Genomic DNA, 19,665 nt, shown 5'->3' with positions numbered 1-19,665 from the left:
GATTATTCACCTCCTCAAAAATCTTAAACAATCACCCAAGAGGGATAGAATTATTCAAACTCTCTAGCATGGCATCTAAGGCCCCCTATAATCTGGTTTTGGTTTTGATTTTCATAGTGATTTTTTTGGTCAACATTATGGAGTTCTATTTTTTGTTTTTTTGTTTTTTTCAATTACAGTTGTCCCATTTTTCCCCCATTGCTCTCCCCCACCAGCCCACCCCTTCTCCCATAATCATATGCCCCCCCCATTGTCCATGTCCATGAGTCATTTATAGATGGAGTTATTAAAATTATTTTTACATATTTATTGTGAAAATATATATAAAATCCTCCACAGTTTACAACTCTATTTTTCAACTTTATCTTTTACTCCTTTCAACATTAACCCAGCCCTCTAGTTGCACACAAAGGACTGGATCCTAGTCTGTAAGCATGCCTCTCTTTGTTTCTTTAATCAAGAATTCTTTTCTCCTACTTTCTCCAGCAACCTGATTTTTTTTCTTACCCTTGAAGGCTTTTCTTAAAATTTTCTCCAATTTCTCAGGTGGAATTAATTGTTTCTGAATTTTGCTCATCCCTCAACACACATTATTATTTTATTGTCTTGTATTATTTGTTAGTAGTTCACAGGTCAGCTCTCCTAGATGGAAAGTTCCATTGGGGGGGGATCATAGTATAGTACAAACCACATTAACTCAACAATGAACAAGCCATTAAAGATCTAAGTATACCACCACTTGGTAGGTATTGATTTTGAATATGTCACTTAAATTTTTTAAGTATCTATTTTCCTACATATATGTTAAGCCTAGTGCCAACAGGCCCACAGACCTGTTATGAGGATGAAACAATAGCACCGTGTAGATAAAAATTCTCACACAGAGCAGGTGTCAATAAATAGTCTGTTCATCTCTGTAGCTCTACAACATCTTGCACACACTCTTATAGGTAGAAAGCACTTCACCAGTGCTTAATAAGCCAACATGCACTACTGGCGGTTTTAAGAATTTGTAAAAGCGCACTCACAGGTCTGGGTCCTGCTAGAGGGCAAGGAGCCTTTCTGCCCAGCAGCTTTAATCATCATATTTTCATACAATAATCCACAACTGGCTATGAAAAAGCAGTTACTTATTCTCTCTTACAATACTACATTTGCCTGTTATCATGGGTATTCTTATCTTGGTTTTGATTTATTTTAATTTAATAAATGTCTATTTTTATTTAGTTTATTTTAATAAATTTGATAGTTATTTAAGCACAGATCAGCAATGCCAATACTGTCTATAATAATGGTGTTCACAATACACAATTTGAAAATGAAGTGAATTCCTTTTTAAGTTGACATACAAAGCAAAAACTAAAAACATAGTTAAGCTTTTACTATAATATAGAAAATACTGAAATATTAGCTTAGCCACCTACAAGCTGTGCTCCCTGGAGCAACTCAGTGAACCCATTGGGGTCAGTTTTTCACTCTGCACATTGGGAATAACAATGGCCATTATAGCAAAGTGTTGTCAGGATGGAATGAGATAGTTAGTAGCACAGTGAGTACTTAGTACTAGGTGTTCAATCAATTAATTCCCTTTCTCCATTCTTCATTACTCTTACAAAAGCCTACAGCCTATCAACTACTACATTATGAAGCATTTCAATAATTAAAAACTAAAGCCAGTTATCAAAAAAAAAAGAACACAATGACAGTCATTTCTCCCATCTCCTGGAGTCTGTGTCACAATTTTTTTTCCAATTATAGTTTTTTGCTAATCTACAAAGTTCAGAAATTCTCTGTGGAACCTCCCAGCCACAGTGTGGATCAGTGAGACTCCACTTAATTGAAAAACTGGATTTAATAAGGAAACAATAGTTACTATGCCTTCAAAGAGACCATTTTCCATGCTAATTTATTCTCCAATGGGTTCTTTGGGTAAAAAAAGAATGTGCAAGCATGCTTTTTTATACCCCTGTAGTAATTCTTGGTGGGCACATTTTTCAACATGCTTTATGATTGCCTGAGTTGATGTGTCTTTACATATTTATGCATGTTTAAACAATTATCGTATGTGTGTGTATGAGAAAAATCCTATTTTAACAGACTCTATAGAGAAATAAACTGTTCTTATTTTACTGAAATTTGGTTCTAACAAAGACATTATTAAATACTCATTCCCAGACAACAGAAAACTAGTGCCCAGACCAATCACTGTGCTCTTTCTTGCTTGCTGGGGTCTCCTACCTGCCTCCAATCTACTTATGTCCACAAGCTCCCAGAGACAGGCTTGTAAGGAATCAGAATATGAAGTGACAAATCAGTATTACAAAATGACAAAGCCTACCCTTGACCCTCAGTGTTCATAATATGATATTTTGCAGGCTGATGTCTGACTTCCTTGTCGACGACCTGGGTTCTTGACCCTTTCTTCACCCTGCCTTTGATTCCTCCATGATTCTTTATCTTACAGCTTCCTTTGACATCCTCCAGTACTATTCTTGCCCCAGGAATTACTTCCAATGCTAGTTTTGCCAACCCACTTTCAGGTATGACTTATGAATGCTCGCACCCTGGGTGCCTGTTCTCTCATCTGCTCACAGTTCATTGCTTCTTTCCACTTCACCCACAGGCCTTTGAGGTATCTGTTTTCTTTCTTCCTGTATTTCTTCGTTCTCTTTCTGCTTCTTTCTACTATTCTTATTTTACATTTTCTTTTTTACTTCCAACATTATCCTTTCCTGGTTTAAAACCTCCTAAGGTTTAAGCTCTATAAAGGCCTCAACCGAGAAAAATAAAGAAGGAAATTTTTTTTAAAGCAAAGTGACTGTGAGAGGCTTTATTTGATGACAGTCATGACAACCAAGATAGAAAAAGGGAGGGGTTTCTTGCTGTTATATAGATGTGCAGGTAGAGCTCTCGGTAGGTGTATCCAATTAGGAAGGATGAGAGAAGGCAAGTAGCAACCCCGTTTATGAGACTTTGTTCTTGCTTTAATTAAATTCTTTCTCACCAGATAAGATGCTTGATTTCTGCCTCTATCAAAGGAACTGTTTTAACAGTATGGCTTGAACCAGGGGTCCACAACCCCCGGGCCAGTTAGGAACTGGCCCACAGAGCAGGAGATGGGCTTGAATGTAATGCACTTGAATCATCCCGAAACCATCCCCCCACCCAATTCCGTGAAAAAATTGTCTTCCACAAAAGTGGTCCCTGGTGGCAAAGAAGTTGGGGACCACTGGCTTAAACCATCCAATGCCTGAGCTTATTTAATTTTCAGTGACTGTTGAACCATCTGATTACAAATGCTCCCATTAAATAACCATCTTATCTGGACTTTTAGTTGAACAGCTGAAAGTTACCAATTCTTTTTGAATATTTTAAATACATTTTTATTTGTAGGGCATGACTAGATATTTGTCCAAATTGAAGATGCAATAATCAAATAGACTAGATCATCATTTTAGTTCCTTAAAAATTGGACTTTCAGTGAAGGTATCAGGGTTTTACAACACAAAAATTCTTACCAGCACACTCACATAAAATACTTGTTCTGTCACTATGCACACACTGATTCCTGGAAACTCTTAAGAATAAGCTTTGCACTTACTACCTCCTCATCTCACTTCATCCCCAGTTCTTATAAAATTCAGTTTTCCTATTTCTTTCTAATTTCAATAAAAGTTGAAAGAACCAGAGTTCATTTTGGGACCAATAGTTTTTGAGGTTATACACTGAGTCAGGTACCAAGGTGTGAAGATACAGAGATGAATAATTCAAGATTCCTACCATCAGTGAGCTCAGAGTTAATCCAATCATATATATATGATTCAGCCTGGGGGAATTGTGGAATGAAGGCATCAGAAAGAGCTTCCTAGAACAGGTGATGTTATCGCTGAGAGCAGGCCCACGGTCTGGAGAGGAGCCAAACTGACACTGTCACCGGGCAGAAAAGGGAGAACTGGGGGAATGGACACTAGATGCATTCTACTGCACATAATGCTATTGTATCAATGGATTTTTAATTGTCCTCAATTACAAAGATGTTGCTCATTTCTCCAATTCTTCAAGCGACTGTGTAAAGGATTCTAAGGATATTCTAGCCCCCAAAAGATGAAGGTTGAAACTAAAGCAATGGCAATAAGTGGGGAAATATAGACAGATGAAAGAAATTTATCTGCTAGATTTAGTAAGACTATTTGACTTATGGTTATTCAGATATTAAAGACAAAAGGGTATAGGGATGATTTCAGACATTCTAGTTACAGTGATTTTGAGCAAGTTTGGGGAAAATATATACTAGATGCCTGAGGATGTGGTGATTTTAAAATGCTGGTGGGATATACATTTAGAAATGTCAGGTAAAGAGGTTAGTACACAAAGCTGAGATGGAGAATATTTAGGAGCCGAACAAAGGGCAGTACATGAATACAGAGGAAATTTATAGATTCATTCTCTCTCTCTCTCCCCCACCTTCCCTGCCTCTCTCCCTCTCAACATATTTTAATGAGAAGAAAGCAGAGAAAACTGTGATTATGAATACTTCTGTAGAAACACATAAATCAGAAAAAAATAACCTTATAACTGGAGCTACAGTAGTCTGACCTATTTCCCAAGATTTAGAAATGATTTCATCTCAATGCAGTTTTCATTACTGTGGTCCTCATTATGAAGGGGTCTACCATCTACATTTGAAATTAAATATGATATAAATATAAATAATAATAGAACCTATAAAATATATAATAGAAGAACAGAAAAAAGAAGTCCTGAGTTTTCCATTTTTAAAAAGACATATAGTCTCTTAAAAGTGATATGGTATTCTAACAAGAAACAAAGCTCAGTTTGAATAGATACAACAGATGATTTAGAAATCAATCTTATTGATACTTGTCATTTAGGATTACCAAATCAACCAAGGCCTCAAACAAAAATGGAATCTTGAAATAGTGTATAATACATTGACAGAAAGAAGGGGCTGTTTTTTGTAAAGGAGTTGATTTGTCATTCAATAAGCAGTTGAATTGAGAATTTTCTCACTTATTCTCCAATTCCTCTCAACAAGGACCACCTTCTTCCTTCAATTTTTGGGCTCTCTGACATCATTCTTCCTGATCACCCTTTGTTAACTTTATCTTAACAAACAGATGAGTTGCTCAGCCATCTATGCATTGGCTAATGTGACTGACTTTGGCATGAGAAGACATAATATAACCAATAGGAACACATACTATAAGTAGTTATTCTAGAGCTGATTCAAGATTTGCTTAGATCCCTATACATGTTACCTTTCAAGAAAATAGGTATAAAATGCCTAATGAAAAGAACTGTATATAGTAGGTGATCACTTATTTCAGCTCTCTTTTTTCGCTCTTACCACTAATTACACTCTCTTTGCAAAGAGTCTACCCTTTTATAGTTGTCCAGACCTTACACTAACCCATTTTCTATAATTTTCATGAGAATATATCCTTCAAATTACTTCTACATTCAATATATTTAAATGATATCCTTGAGTGATAGTAAAACTTGGTTCTTCAAAAGCAACAATAAATAATAGCTAACTTATTTATTGAGTATGTACTTACTATGTGCCAGAAAGTTCTCAGTACTTCATATGTATTATCTCACTTACTCTCACAATCATTTCATAAGGGCATTATTCCCTATTTTACAGATGAGGAAAATGAGGCACAGATCAATCAGTGAATTGTGTCAAGGATAGGAGAGAAACATAGGCAGCCTAACTCCAGAGCCTATACTTTAACCACTACACATAAAATGTCAGTGTTTTCTTGAGTACTATGAGAACAGCAAATTTTGGGAGATGTTCTGTATAAAAGGTTCCCATGGTTAAAAAGCTGGGGAACACCACACACAGAAACCTACAGAACTTATTGGAAAAGTAAATTGTAGAGAAGTGATGTTGTAAACAAATTGACTTAATTTTGCTTACTCCATTACTTCTCAATCTTTGAAACATGAAACTTATTTTCACATACTTTCTGATAACTTCTCCCAGAATTCCCATCTGCAGACAAGACTTTGGAAAAGTGTTTAGAGATGGCCTCTTACCTGTGGTGCTGAGAGGTTTGGAGGTTCATGGCTGTCCCGAAGGACAAATGCAAAAGAGTCTTCAAAGATTTCTTCACCAAAGTGACGATAGTAAATGATGCCATTAAACAGATCTCTCTGAAGGAAGCCAGGGACAGGATAGCCTATTGGGTTTACAAAACACCACATAATTTTGTAACCAACTGCAAGCATTTGGGTATAAAGATATTGGATTTATCTCTAAATCTTATCTGCCTAGTATGTTGGATGTACCCAAGGAATCTCCATTAAAAGCTTTTATAAAAGCTTATAAATAATAAAGCAAAAAATTAAAGTTACTACAACTGTCTTAAAATATATAAAGGACTTCCGGCCAAGATGGAGGTGTAGACAGACACACTGCATCTCCCTCCACAACTAAGAAGGAATACAACAACCTCAAAACTAGAGACAACCAGAAGTTCCAGAAAATAAAACTGCATGTAAGTCCAGCAAACAAATATATAAAGAAGAAATATTCATCCACACTGGTAGGAGGGGCAGAACTGGGGTGGAGAGGACATGGTGTGGTGGAAACATTAGTGGCGGCAGCAGCAAGCCAGCAGAAAGCACAGTCACACGTTTTAAAGTCAGGAGGGACACCTGGGGAGCATTCCCAGCTCCTTACCAAACATAGCAGCTCACAGTCCCAGCACCAGGGAAAATCAAGCCTCATTGCTTCCAACTATGCAGACCAGTAGGGGTTGAGGTGGAGGCAGAAACTACCAGTCTCTCAGCAGAGTCCACTTGTTTAAAAGGCCCCCACTGTCCTAGAACATCCGCAGACCCATCCACTCTGGGAACAATGGCCAGGGCAGCAGCTAGAGGGGTGCCAGTACAGTGCAGAAGTGGGGGAAGTGCCTGGAAAAAGGGTGAGTGCTGAGCAGGAGACATTGCTCCCTCTCGGAACCCCTCCCCCACATACAGCACCACAACATGGTGAAACAGGTCGCCCTGTACTGATGAATCCCTAAGGTCCCGCCCCCAACAATGTAACAGAAGCGACAGCTCTACCTGGGACATGGAGGCAAACAAACACAGGAGCCTGTCAGAATGAGGAGACAGAGATGCATGGCCCAAAAGGGGGAACAGATCAAGGTTCCAGTGGGAGACCTAAGCGACAAGGAGATAGCCAACCTAACAGATGAGGAGATAGACAACCTAACAGACACAGAATTCAAAACACTGGTGGTTAAGATGCTCACAGGCTTGAGTATGGCAAATGCATAAGAGAAGTGAAGGCTATGCTAAGTGAAACGAAGGAAAATCCACACAAAACCAATGGTGAAGTGAGGGAAACCGGAGTTCACATCAATGATTTGGAACATAAAGAAGGAAAAAATAGTCAACCAGTGCAGAATGAGGAAGCAAGATTTGAAATAATGAGGAAAACTTCCCAAATTTTGTGAAGGAGATGAACATACAGGTCCAGGAAGCACGGAGAGTCCCAGGTGAGCTGGACCAAGAGGGGACCACACAAGGACGCATCATGATTGAGATGCCAAAGGTGAAAGATAAAGACAGAGTCCTGTGGGTAGAAAGAGAGAGGTGGAGAGTTCCCTACGGGGGGTTGCCTATAGGACTATCACCTGATTTCTCAGAGGACACTTTGCAGGTAAGAAGGGACTGGCAAGCAGTATTCAATGTGATGAAAGGCAACCTGCAACCAGAACTATTCTATCCAGCAAGGCTATCATTTGGAATAGAAGGACAGATGAAGCGCTTTCCAGACAAGGTGAAGCTAAAGGAGCTCATCATCACTAAGCCATTATTATAGGAAATGTCAAAGGGACTTACTTAAGAAAAAGAAGATCAAAACTATGAACACTAAAATGACAACAAACTCACAACTATCAACAACTGAATCTAAAAAATAGAAATAAAATCCAACTAAGCAAACCAGAATAGGAACAGAATCATAGGTATGGGGATCATTTGGAGGGTTATTAGCTGGGAATGGGGAGGGGGAGAATTGGGGATATGTTGCAGGGATTAAGAAACATAATTGGTTGCTACAAAATAGACAGGGGGAAGTTAAGAATAATATAGGAAAGGGTGAAGCCAAATAACTTATATGCATGACCCATGGACATGAACTAAGGGGGGTAGGATTGCTGGAGGGAAGAAGGTACTGGGCAGAGGGGAGCAAAGGGGGAAAAAATTGGAACTACTATAACAACATAATTAATAAAATATACTTAAAAATGTAAAAAAAATATGTAGAGAAATTAGCACTAGAAAAATATTTTTAAGAAGCATTGTCTTAAGAAACATTAGCTAATTTATCCCTGTTTTGTTGCTCCTGACTACTACAAGAAGTAGTTATGAAATTATTTTAACAAAATATGAAATGCTATTCATGCAATTACATTATTGATAATCTAGAATAGGACAAATACCTCTCTTCAAACTTCTTTGTTCTATCACCATGCTTGGCAGACTTAATTTTTTCAAGTGTAATGATTCCTTCCAGGCCCAGCTCTGTAACTTTCTAGATGCCCATCCTTGGATAGATCTACTTAAATTCTCTAAGTCTCAGGCTGTAAAATGGGAATCATAGTATTCCCCCTCCTAAACAGGTGTCCACCTTCACACAAATTTTGACACAAATTATCTTAGTTGCTCAGAACTTACCTATGAGTCCTGGCCCTGGCTTCTTCACGATCTCTCCAGCCTGAGGAGGTTTCGTGATATTAAAGAAGATGTGGTCGTCACTGGAGTCCATGTCAGAAGCTCTCAGCATGGAACCCTGGATCACTATGGTCTGTCCCTCCTCCAGTTCAATAACAACATTATTTATGAGGAACGGGGGACTGTCATCTTTGGGCAAAATGTTAATGGGAAACTTATGGCGGATGCTGTGATGACCATCAAAGATCCTGAAGACCACAAAGTCTTTGGTGGAGTCACTGTCATCATGATAATAGCGAACAACTCCAGCCTGCAGGTCAGCCACAGTGAAGAGAAATCCTTTCCCCCCTGAAGGAGAGAGCAGAGGCGGCACTGACTGAAGGGGTGGGTGCAGAGACAGCCTTTGTAGTGAAAGCAGCACTAAACAAGAGGGCATGGAAGGGAGTGGTGCAGCTGATACTTTCCTCTTTTTGAAAAACCACAGATGGTTTAGTGATCTCTGGGTCTCCAAAATCCTGCTTTTGGACTTTGGCTATAACATTTATTGGCTGTGTAGATTGGGCAAGGTATTTGATTTATCTGAGACTCATCTATAAAACAGCAATAACACCTACCTCACATTCCCTACTACGGATGAGAGAACTTAAACAATAGTAAGCTGACAATAAATGTTAATTGTTCTTTAATTCATTGTTATCATCCTACATGGCAACACTTCTTAGAGATGTGATTTTGAACCAGCAGCATTAGCACCATCTGGGAAGTTAGAAATGCAAGTTCTCAGGCCCTACCTTAGACCTACGGAATCAGAAATTCTGGATGTGGAGCCCAGCTATAAGAGCTTATCAAGCCCTCTAAGAGAGCCTAATGCATGCTAAAATTTGAGAGTCATTGGCTTATTGGCCAAGAGTTCTGGCATCAAATGGCCTAGGTTCAAATCCCAGTTCTGCCACTTTCTAGGTGCATGATGTTAGACAAGTTAACTTCTCTAAGTCTCAGGTTCCCCATATGTAAAATGGGAATAATAATAGTACCTCACTTCATAAAGCTGTATAAGATAAAGTAGCATATTTTGTATCATATATGTAGCATATTTTGTATCATATCTGTCACAAAGTAAATACTTAATAAATATTAGTACTGTTTTCTATCTCCTCTGAGCCCAGAACATTGTCTTATGGACTACTGCTCTATACTTCATTTCACAGTATTAATAAATATTGCTTCACTCTTGACCAAACTAAACTACTATAGTTCTTGATGGTAGCCTCTTTACTCTCCCTACACCATATGTCTGTGCTAAAGACCACGTTAAAATAGTGAGTAAACACTAGAATAATGGACACTACAAGTTCCTTGCTCAATAGCCACTTTCAGCTCCTTCCTCAGTACCAGAATCCTAGTTCTACTTGGAATGGCATGTGACCATTTCTTAAAAATCATGTCCTCAGACTCCATCACACATAGGGGTAGTATGTGAGTTGGTAGGGGATACATATAAGTGAAAGGCATTGTATCAGACTCCTGGGACAAGTTGTTAAAGCAAACTTAGATAGCATAACTTTTTTCATTCTTTCTTCCTTGCTCAAATGCAGACCCAAAACCTAGACATGTAGGTGCCATATTGTGACTGCTGACAGAGCAGAAAGAGCTTCTGGCATCATGAATATGGAATACCAACATGTGGACAACCTGTCACATGAGGAAATAATGAATTTTTAAGCCACTGTAATTGAGTTTCCCTTACATGCAGCTGAACATCCACACTGACAGACCCAGGCATCAGCTGACCTTGCTGAGATTAGAGAAGAGAATTTACCATCTTATTTTTGATTTCAGAATTCCCTTATCAAACAAATGATGATAAGTAAGAACCCTCTTTCTGTTTTATAATTTGGCAAACTAAGAAGATAATTGAAGTAAATCCTCTGAGCTCATTGCATCATAAAGTATGGTTATTATTCTTATTAGGCCTATTAACCTTAACTACCATCATTCGAATTATAAATTCATCTTTTAAACTATGGTAACTACTACTAATATCATAACAATAATTACCAACCTATTTTAAAAAGCATGTTTTTCTGTTTTTTAATACTTTTCTCTGAAGCAGAGAAATAAGAGGAAAATATTTTGTTTTCCAACTGGAATGACATAATCACTTGAGTATTTTTAGAAGGAGGCATCTGAACTTAAATAATGAGCCAGCCATAAGGCATCGCTCATAAATGGTCATCCATTGATCTGAGCACCCTAACCTAAATGCCGATGATTTCAAGATCTCTAGATTTTGGGGATATGACCATTCATTTAGAAGCAGGACCCAAGAGAAGCGATGTATATCCTGTTACGTATGATTTGCTTTGGGAGCAGATTCCTGGGTTCCTTTCTAGGTTACAAAGGCTGATACTGCACCTCTCACTGTGAGCCGTCCATGCTGCAGGCCATCCACGGTGACCAGCTGCACAGCACCAATGTCATCATTGTCAACAATCTGAAACTGCTCCCACGTGATGGCCCGTGACTGCCCCTCCAGGAGGTTCAGACCTACAGGACAAAACAAAAATGGCATATGGCATGCCAACAAGTGTACATTAAGACAAAATGAATGAATTTCAACTCACAAAACTAGCTGAAAATTGTATTTTCAAAATCTTTTTAAAAAATGGAATTTAGCTTTTATTTCTAGTAATAGTTTCACTTTTAGTACTATTGACTCCCACTGACAGTTGGTTCCTGGTGATATTTCCTTTCGAGAAATGATGGTACCAAAGGAAAGAACTGATGTTATGCTCACAGTGGTCTCTAGTGAAAAAATGTCCACAAGGACTTTTTCAAAGGCTACATCCAGATGTTCTGTGGGCAGAAGAGTCAGAAGTGCTTTATATACAGTTGGCTCTTGAGCAACAGGGTTTGAACTGTGCAGGTTCACTCATACAGAGATTTTTTTTTTTTTTTCATAAATACTGTAAATGTATTTTCTCCACCTCATTAATTTTTTACTAACATTTTCTTTTCTATAGCTTACTTTATTGTAAGACTACAGTATTAGAATATATGTATAACATATAAAATATGTTAATTGACTTTATGGTATCAGTAAGGCTTCTAGTAGGCTATTGGTAGATAATTTTCTGGGAAGTCATAAGTTATACACAGAATTTGACTTCACCTCTAACCCCCATGTTATTCAAGGGTCAACTGTAATTTGAGTTCATAAGTAGCCCACAGGACAAAGAATATAAAATGGTTAAATATGAAAACACAGAGCTACTATGCAAGGAGTGTTTAATGGTGTTCAGACATGAAGTGTCTGAGACTTTACAAAGAGGGCTGTATTTTAGCTTAGACCCTAATGAGGAAGAGGCTTTTGTAACTAAAGGAATTAAGTAGACCCTTCTCCTTAGACTCAGCACACTGCAGGAAGTTTAAGGAAAGTGACTGCTGCTTAGAACAAGAATACAGATTCCAGACTAAACACTCCGGGTAGAGACAGGGAGTACCATTCACCATTGCCATTACCTGCGAGAGCTGTGAGCCAACAGATTATAGAGAATCTTGAAAGGGAACAGAACTCTTTACAAAACAAGTTGATAAAATTTAAAGACAGTGTACTGGTGGGCTCAGTTAATGCTCTCCCTCAACTCTGTCCAGTTTCCCTGAGCTCCCTGACCTTGGCCTGCTCTCTAGTGAGGAATCCCACACTCCTCTCAATTGCAAAGCCCTGAATGTCACTGTTGTGTCTTATGATTTGACTGGTCATTCATTGCCTTCTGTGTGAGGACAGGGTTACACATGACCTCCATTATGACCACTAGTTCCTACACCATGGGACTCCAGAAGTTTGTGCAGCAGCCGTTAAGAGGGGCCAGGTAAGTAACACAACCTGGACATGTGGGAGTGAACACCCAGCAAGGCAAACTGACCAAGAGGAGAAAGGAGATGGGAAGGAGTTGACAGACTGTTCAGCCTTTCCCCACCCAGCCCTGACTTTTCCCACACACAGTGAGTTCATCTCCTTCTGGAGACATCAGCACTACCATGCCACCATCAGCTCTATTTTTCTGTAAACCTGCAACCAGCTCAATTACACCACCTTGACTTACTTTGCTTTTCCTCTTACTCTTATTTTCACTCTAGGGTTAATGCATACAACCTGCCTCAGAAGCTGTTGCTAGGGAACCTGGGCTAAGACATAGAGCATATTTAAGAGAAGGAAGAATGGAAGGAAGGGTAGAAGGGAGGGAAGGAGGGAGGAGAAAATGAGGGGAAAACAAGTACATATAAATAATCTCTATGACTGGTAAAGATGGTTTTGAAGCCAGGAGTGCACCGTATGGCATAGGACAAGGCATCACAACAGACACATGCAAACAACAAGTGAGAAGACTAGAAGTATATATACCAAATATTACCAGTGGCTATGTCTTCATGGTGAAGTAGTAAATGATTTTATTCATTCATTACTATTTCATTCATTTTTTTCTTGACCATTCATTTTTTTTTTACTATTTGTTCTATTTATTGTACTTTTCAACAATGAATATTTAAGTTCTTAATAAGCAAAAATTTATTTTAAAACAGAGTCTGATGTCCAAAATAGTCAAAACTAGATTTGGAAAGCTCCCTTAACAAGCCTGGGTTTCACTGACCACACATACATATACAGACTATTAAATCTCTATGCTCAAGCAATAATCTACTTAATATGTGATTATTAAACTATGGGTTACCAGCACCTTGTTTTCTTTTATTATCCCTCTAACAGAGGTAGATGAGACATAGAGACAAAATTATAAATCAAGGCTGTTCCCCCAATGTTCTCCATCTCTGCTGAAACTCACATACATACAAACACATATGCATGCATGCACGTACCCACATGCAAGTACACATACATACACAGAAACACACACACACACACAAAAGGCTACTTATTTAAGCTGCCACCTGAGGATTTAAATCAGATACATATTATTCCCCTAACAGAACCTACTGCCTCTTCTTATATGTTTTAAATACTATAATGGGATTAATGGGGAAAAAAATCTTCATTTAGATTCTACATTTACATCTGACCTAAATGCATACATTCCATTGTAAGTTCTATTAAAAATGAGAGGCAGAGGAAAGCCTTCTTTTAAAACAAATAAAGCACTTGAAGCTCTTATTTATATAGTGTCATTTTCATGGAACCCAGCTTAAAAATAAGACAATGCAGAGGGCGCCAGTGGATGTCTTCCTTCGATCCCTCTGAGCAACGTGAGTTGGAGGCCTTTTTTCTCTCAGACCAACTATAGCTCAGTAACACCCACAGTCACTTTTTTGCCTTGTTCAGGTGAAAGTTGTCCTTCTGGCTCCTCTCTTACTGAGGAAAGAAGTTGACTCCAGGACTCAGGAATCCTGGACTTAAATTTCTTACCCTACCAGTAGGGAAGACAAAACAAGAGCATCTGCTGCTGCAACCAGTCTGGGTTTCAGCTGCCTCATGTGTGAAATGGGAATGGAAGTGTCTTTCTTTCTGAACCCATATACTCCCTTGTCTTCCCCCAGGGCTATGTTGCTTGACACCCTACATTGAGCAGCACCTGTGTTCCAGGACACTCGCGGAGCATTTGTATCTGATGTTCTGATGGAGATGTGGACAGTAATTGGCGCGCTCCTTTCAAAAAAGAAGTCATAGACCTCCAGCTCCACCTGTAAACAAACAGTTGCATGTGAACCACACATCGAGATGGTAGAGTATAAAATACCATTACTCCTGGGGTATACGCCGCAGATGAAAGCTAAACAGATTCATGTTTCTGCTGCCGCCTCATTTCTGACAACCTGATCTCCCTTTTTCAGGCTCTACATCTTGTTCCTTTGTTTATTGGTATTTTTAATTTTTCTTCTCCATAAAAGAATTCTTAACCTAACTTAAGCAAATATGCTGAAAACCTGTCCCTGCACTTGCTCAGGAGACTGTCAGTCTAGCCTCAGACCAACCGAGCCTCTCTCAAAGGTATAGGGTCCAGAGCAGTTCTCGACTGGGGTGATTTTGTCCCCCAGGGGAAATTTGGGGATGTCTGGACACATCTCTGGTCTCACACATGGGCGTGTGTGTAAAAGGGGTGCTGTTGGCATCTAGTGGATAGAGACCAGGGAGGCTACTGCCATCCTACCACGCATAGGACAGCCCCCACAACAAAGGATCACCTAGTCCCAAGTGTCACTGGTGCTGCTGTTAGGAGACCCCAATCCAGAGGCATCTAACCCACTAGTCATATTTTTAAATATCCAGATTTTATTTGCTCCCATGGAATCGATAACTACTAAGTGAGGCTATATAAGTTTTGAGCCTTGTTATGTGATCTGTATGTATTTCATGAGGTGTTGACAGAGAAGGATGAGGTATAATACAGAAATGAAAACACAATGCCTACTTTTAAGGAATGTGTGGTCCATTTGAGAGGATGAGAGCAATTATCAGACAGCAGCATATCAGCAAATAAGACATAACAAAAGAAACAGATTCAAGAGTGCCAAAGTAACAGACTGAAAATGAAACTATACTGAGGTAAGAGATGTATATTTGCAGGTGTAATGTAAATAGTAGCTTGAACCATATGAAATTGTATGTTATGTCCTCACTAAGGAAACTTCTTCTCAAATATATATAATACCTAATTAAATCAGTATGAATTCCCCAAAGAGGTAAAAGTGACTGAAAGAATAGGCCACCTCGGTGTTACAGCCCAGCGAAGGGACAGCCAGCGTCAGGAGCACTGGCCATGGCTCCGCTCTCAGAAGCCCCACCCCAGGTGGCTGAGAGAACGAAGTTCTGTAGAGGTCCAGCACTTCTGGCCCACGATATGTGAAAAGTGCGTAATCTCCACTGAGAAAATTAAGTTACCTTCTGACAAAGATACCACACACTTGAACAAATTCTCCCTTGAGATGACATTACACAATGCCAGAAAACGCATGCAGGAAGCAGCAGGGTAGCAGTGCTGTATGCATAAGCTGCAGGTAAACCTAGGCGACGAACGAGAAATCACTTCATAATATCGAAGGAATGAGAGGCCAGGAGAGGAAAGAAACAAGAGCTGCTACTTACTGTGATGAAATGAAGAAAATGAAAGCAAAGGGCAAAACGCTGCCCTTACAGTCCGAAGTGTTTCGGCTGCCCTTCAGCCTAAATGCTGCAAATGCCTAAATTAGATGGAGGACAATTTGGTAACCCCAGGGACACTCATTTTCCTTAATAAACCTGAATTCAAGTCTGTATCAATCTGCTCATTTAAATTCCTACTTGCTGGTAGGTCTTTAAGTATGTGAAGGGTTATTATGTGCAGGGCTGTAACCAGCTGTTCTCTACTCCCACTGGATACAAAGTAAGAGGAAAAAGCCCGAAGTGGCAGCAGAAAAGATTTAGATTAAATGGAAAGAGGACCTTCCTGATGGAAAGTGTTTGACAGTGAAATTAGTTGTCATATGAGACTACAGAATGTGCTATCCTAAGTTGGTGTTACTAATTAAAATTAAAGATCCCAGGAAAACACTTTTGCAAACAGAAAAATAATTTTAAAAAATTATTGATGAAAATTATAAACAAAACTCACCTCTAACTTCAATGGTCTGTGTAATCTAGTGCAGGAAGGCTGTTGAGGGCAGCAGAGTTCTCAAACTAGTGAGCCCTGGGCCAATTGTGACCCTTAGAAATATTTTATAGCTGGCACAATATATTTTAAATTTTTAAATGTTTTCTGTATTTAAAAACGGAAACATTTTTACAAAGAAATTATAGAGTTCCAACTTTCCTTAACAAACAAGAGTGATGGGTACATCTCTGTCAGCTGGAGCTGAGTTGCAGCTGCTTCAAAAGGTCCCAGCTCTTTCTTCAGTTCCCCCCAGTGTCCCTCCAGGAGGGTTTGCTTATTTACATCACCAGCCTGGCTCTTCTGGGAGTTGGAGTTTGCATCCTAGTTTACAGTGATTGATTCTCTTCAGAGGCAATGAATATACAAACTAATCTGAAAGCTAAGGGAAGTGGCTTCTTAAATAACTCTGTGAATACCAAACAGGTTAGAAGCTTGGTCTCTCTCCCTTCTTACCTCATAATGTCTCCTTTCAGAATGACTGCTGTTTGGTGGCCGATAGGCAATCTGCATGTCATGAAGATCTTTCCAGGTGAATGACGAGACTGGTCTGGTGTGATCCCACAGATGAGTCACATAGCCATGGAGCGGGGCTTTAGTGATATTAAACACCAGCAAGGGTTTGGGGGTCTCATCCTCTTCACAGTCCAGAACGGATGTAGTCAACGAGGTCAGGATGAACTGATCCACTTCCAGAATAAACATGGCCATGTACGCAGCCTTTGGAATCTGATTAGGAATGCCAGCTCTGATATAGACAGGCAACCACGCACTCTCTGACTTTTGAAGGAGAAGGAAAATACGAAGGGAAAACAACATGAATACAGCTAGAACACACAGGGTTAATCATATGATATTTAATATACAACCACCACAGCAATCTGAGACCTGGCTGCACATTAGAATCATCTGGGGAGCTTTTAACATATTCTGATGCCCAGGCTCCATCTCCAGAGGTTCTAATTTAATCGTTCTGAGGAGGGGACCAGAAAACTGGTCTTTTTAAAGCTGTCTGGTGACTCTAATGTGCACCCAGGGTTGAGAAATGGCACCAATTCTGGCATCAGAAGAAACTAGGCTTTATTCTATCTCCAGCACTTACAATCTGTGTGACTTAAGTTATTCCACTCCCAAATTTCATTTCTCCCATCTGTAAAATGGGAATACTGGACCCCCAAGTATTAAGTGAGGATTAAACTAGATAGCAAAGTAAAGCACTTAGCAGGAGCTGGCACACATCACCAATCCCCTCTGGTGCCCGCTTCCTGTCATGTCACTTTAATTTAGGCAGATGCAGAATGAAGAAAAATGCCGTTAAAACTTGATCCTCATGCAACTGAAGAATGGCTACAGCTTTCTAGTTTGTTAAAACCCTGGGTCTGGAGATCCAAGATGGCGGAGGAGTAAGTGGAAGCTACACTAACCTCCTCCCAGGACCAGTCTGGATTTACAACTTAATTTTGGAGAAATCATCTGGAATAACCAACGGAACACTAGCTGGAAAGAAGTCTTATAACCACGGAGAGACAGAAAAGGCCGCTACATCACAACGTGACCGGTAGGGAGTGCGGAGACGCGGAAGGGCTGGCTGGGCTCACACGGGTGGCTGCTGAAGGGACTGAGAAACAGCTCAGCAGCCGGGGATTCCCCCTGAGAAGGGCAGGGTCTAAACCCCCAGCTGGGCTTCCCAGCCTACAGCGACAGAGTGGAAAGTAAAATAGTATCAGCTGTGAAAAGCGAAAAGCCACAGGCTTTCTTGCTAGCCGGAGAGAAACAGCAGGAGAAAAAGAGCTCTTAAGTGGATCACATACGAAAATATTTTGGCCACCACTTACCCTGGGCTCAAGCAGAGGGAAGGCAGAGAGCACTGGAGACACTTGGGGAGAATTTGGCACGGTGGCTTTGAGGGGAGAACTGGAGGAGCAGCTGACTGGGTCCCAGTGCTGACTCATCCCCAGTACTGCGGATAGACCATTCCCCTCCAAGTGGCGTCAGCCTGAGGGGAAGCAAAAGCCCTGCCTACAGGAATTAAGCTGCCACACCCACAGTTCTTAAGCCTGACAGCTAATCACAGATTGAATAGATTAACAATCAAAGAAGACAGACAACAGCAGTAGATCCCTGGAAGTCTCCAACAGGCTGCCTAGGGCCAGACTGGTACATGATCTGACGCCACCAGAGGCAGATCCAGGAAGTGCAGATCATTCTAAGAAGCACCAACAAACAATAGGACTCACAAAAATGGGGAGACAGAGAAACAACCTCCCATCAAAAGGAAAGGTAGAATCCCCAGAAAGAGTGCTAAATGAAATAGAGGGGAGCGAACTATCAGATATGGAATTCAAAACATGGATTATGGAGAAGCTGAATGAGCTCAGCGGAAACTTCAAAGAACTCCAGAAAAACTACAAGGAACTCACAGAAAATTACGTGAGCATGAAAAAGGACATAGAAGCTATCAATAAGAGCCAGGAGGAAATGAAAAATACGATCTCTGAATTGAAGAACACAGTAGAAGGAATTAAAAGCAGGCTAGAGGAAACAGAAGATCGGATCAGCGAGCTGGAGGACAACCTACACAAAAACTCCCAGACAATGCAACAAAATGAAAAAAGACTGAACAAGACTGAAGAGGTTCTAAGACAGCTGCAGGACAACATGAAACGTAATAATATCCGTATCATAGGAATTCCAGAAGGAGAAGAAGAAGAGCAAGGGATAGAAAACCTCTTTGAAAAACTAATGACAGAAAACTTTCCTAACATGACGAGAGAAAGAGTCACGCAAGTCCAGGAAGCACAGAGGGTCCCAATGAAGATGAACCCCAACAGGCCCACCTCAAGACACATCATAATTAAAATGGCAACATTCAAAGACAAAGAGAGGATCCTAAAAGCAGCAAGAGAAAAACAACTAATAACATACAAGGGTACTCCAATAAGGCTATCATCAGATTTCTCAGCAGAAACACTACAAGCCAGAAGGGAATGGCAAAAAGTATTCCAAGCAATGAAAAACAAAGGCCTACAACCTAGAATACTATACCCTGCAAAGCTCTCATTCAAAATGGAGGGTGAAATAAGGAGCTTCCAAGACAAAAGAAGGCTAAAAGAATACATCTCCACCAAACCAGCAATGCAAGAGATGCTAAAAGGTCTGCTCTAAGAAGATAAAGAAACAGAGAGAGACAGAGAAGAACACGAGTACAAAGGGGAAAAATGACAATGAATAAGTACTTATCGGTAATAACCTTAAATGTAAATGGATTAAATGCTCCAATTCAAAGACATAGGGTAGCTGAATGGATTAG

General features: G+C 39.9%; 1 protein-coding gene across 1 annotated transcript in view; it reads right to left on the bottom strand.

Annotated features, from left to right (window-relative positions):
- The window catches only part of FREM1 (FRAS1 related extracellular matrix 1), a 165,517-nt gene that overhangs the window by 103,768 nt on the left and 42,084 nt on the right, over nt 1–19,665 (bottom strand). Inside the window, exons 6-10 of the mRNA XM_090274092.1 lie at nt 16,812–17,135; nt 14,304–14,412; nt 11,131–11,262; nt 8,719–9,063; nt 6,067–6,209 (exon numbers count right to left, since the gene is read on the bottom strand). Of these exons, the coding sequence (XP_090130218.1) occupies nt 6,067–6,209; nt 8,719–9,063; nt 11,131–11,262; nt 14,304–14,412; nt 16,812–17,135 (1,053 nt within the window). The remainder of the gene's footprint in view (nt 1–6,066; nt 6,210–8,718; nt 9,064–11,130; nt 11,263–14,303; nt 14,413–16,811; nt 17,136–19,665) is intronic.

Source organism: Furipterus horrens, unplaced genomic scaffold, assembly GCF_987537825.1.
Source record: "Furipterus horrens unplaced genomic scaffold, mFurHor1.1.pri manual_scaffold_4, whole genome shotgun sequence".
Lineage (NCBI taxonomy): Eukaryota > Metazoa > Chordata > Mammalia > Chiroptera > Furipteridae > Furipterus > Furipterus horrens.
This window is presented reverse-complemented; position numbering and strand designations above follow the sequence as displayed.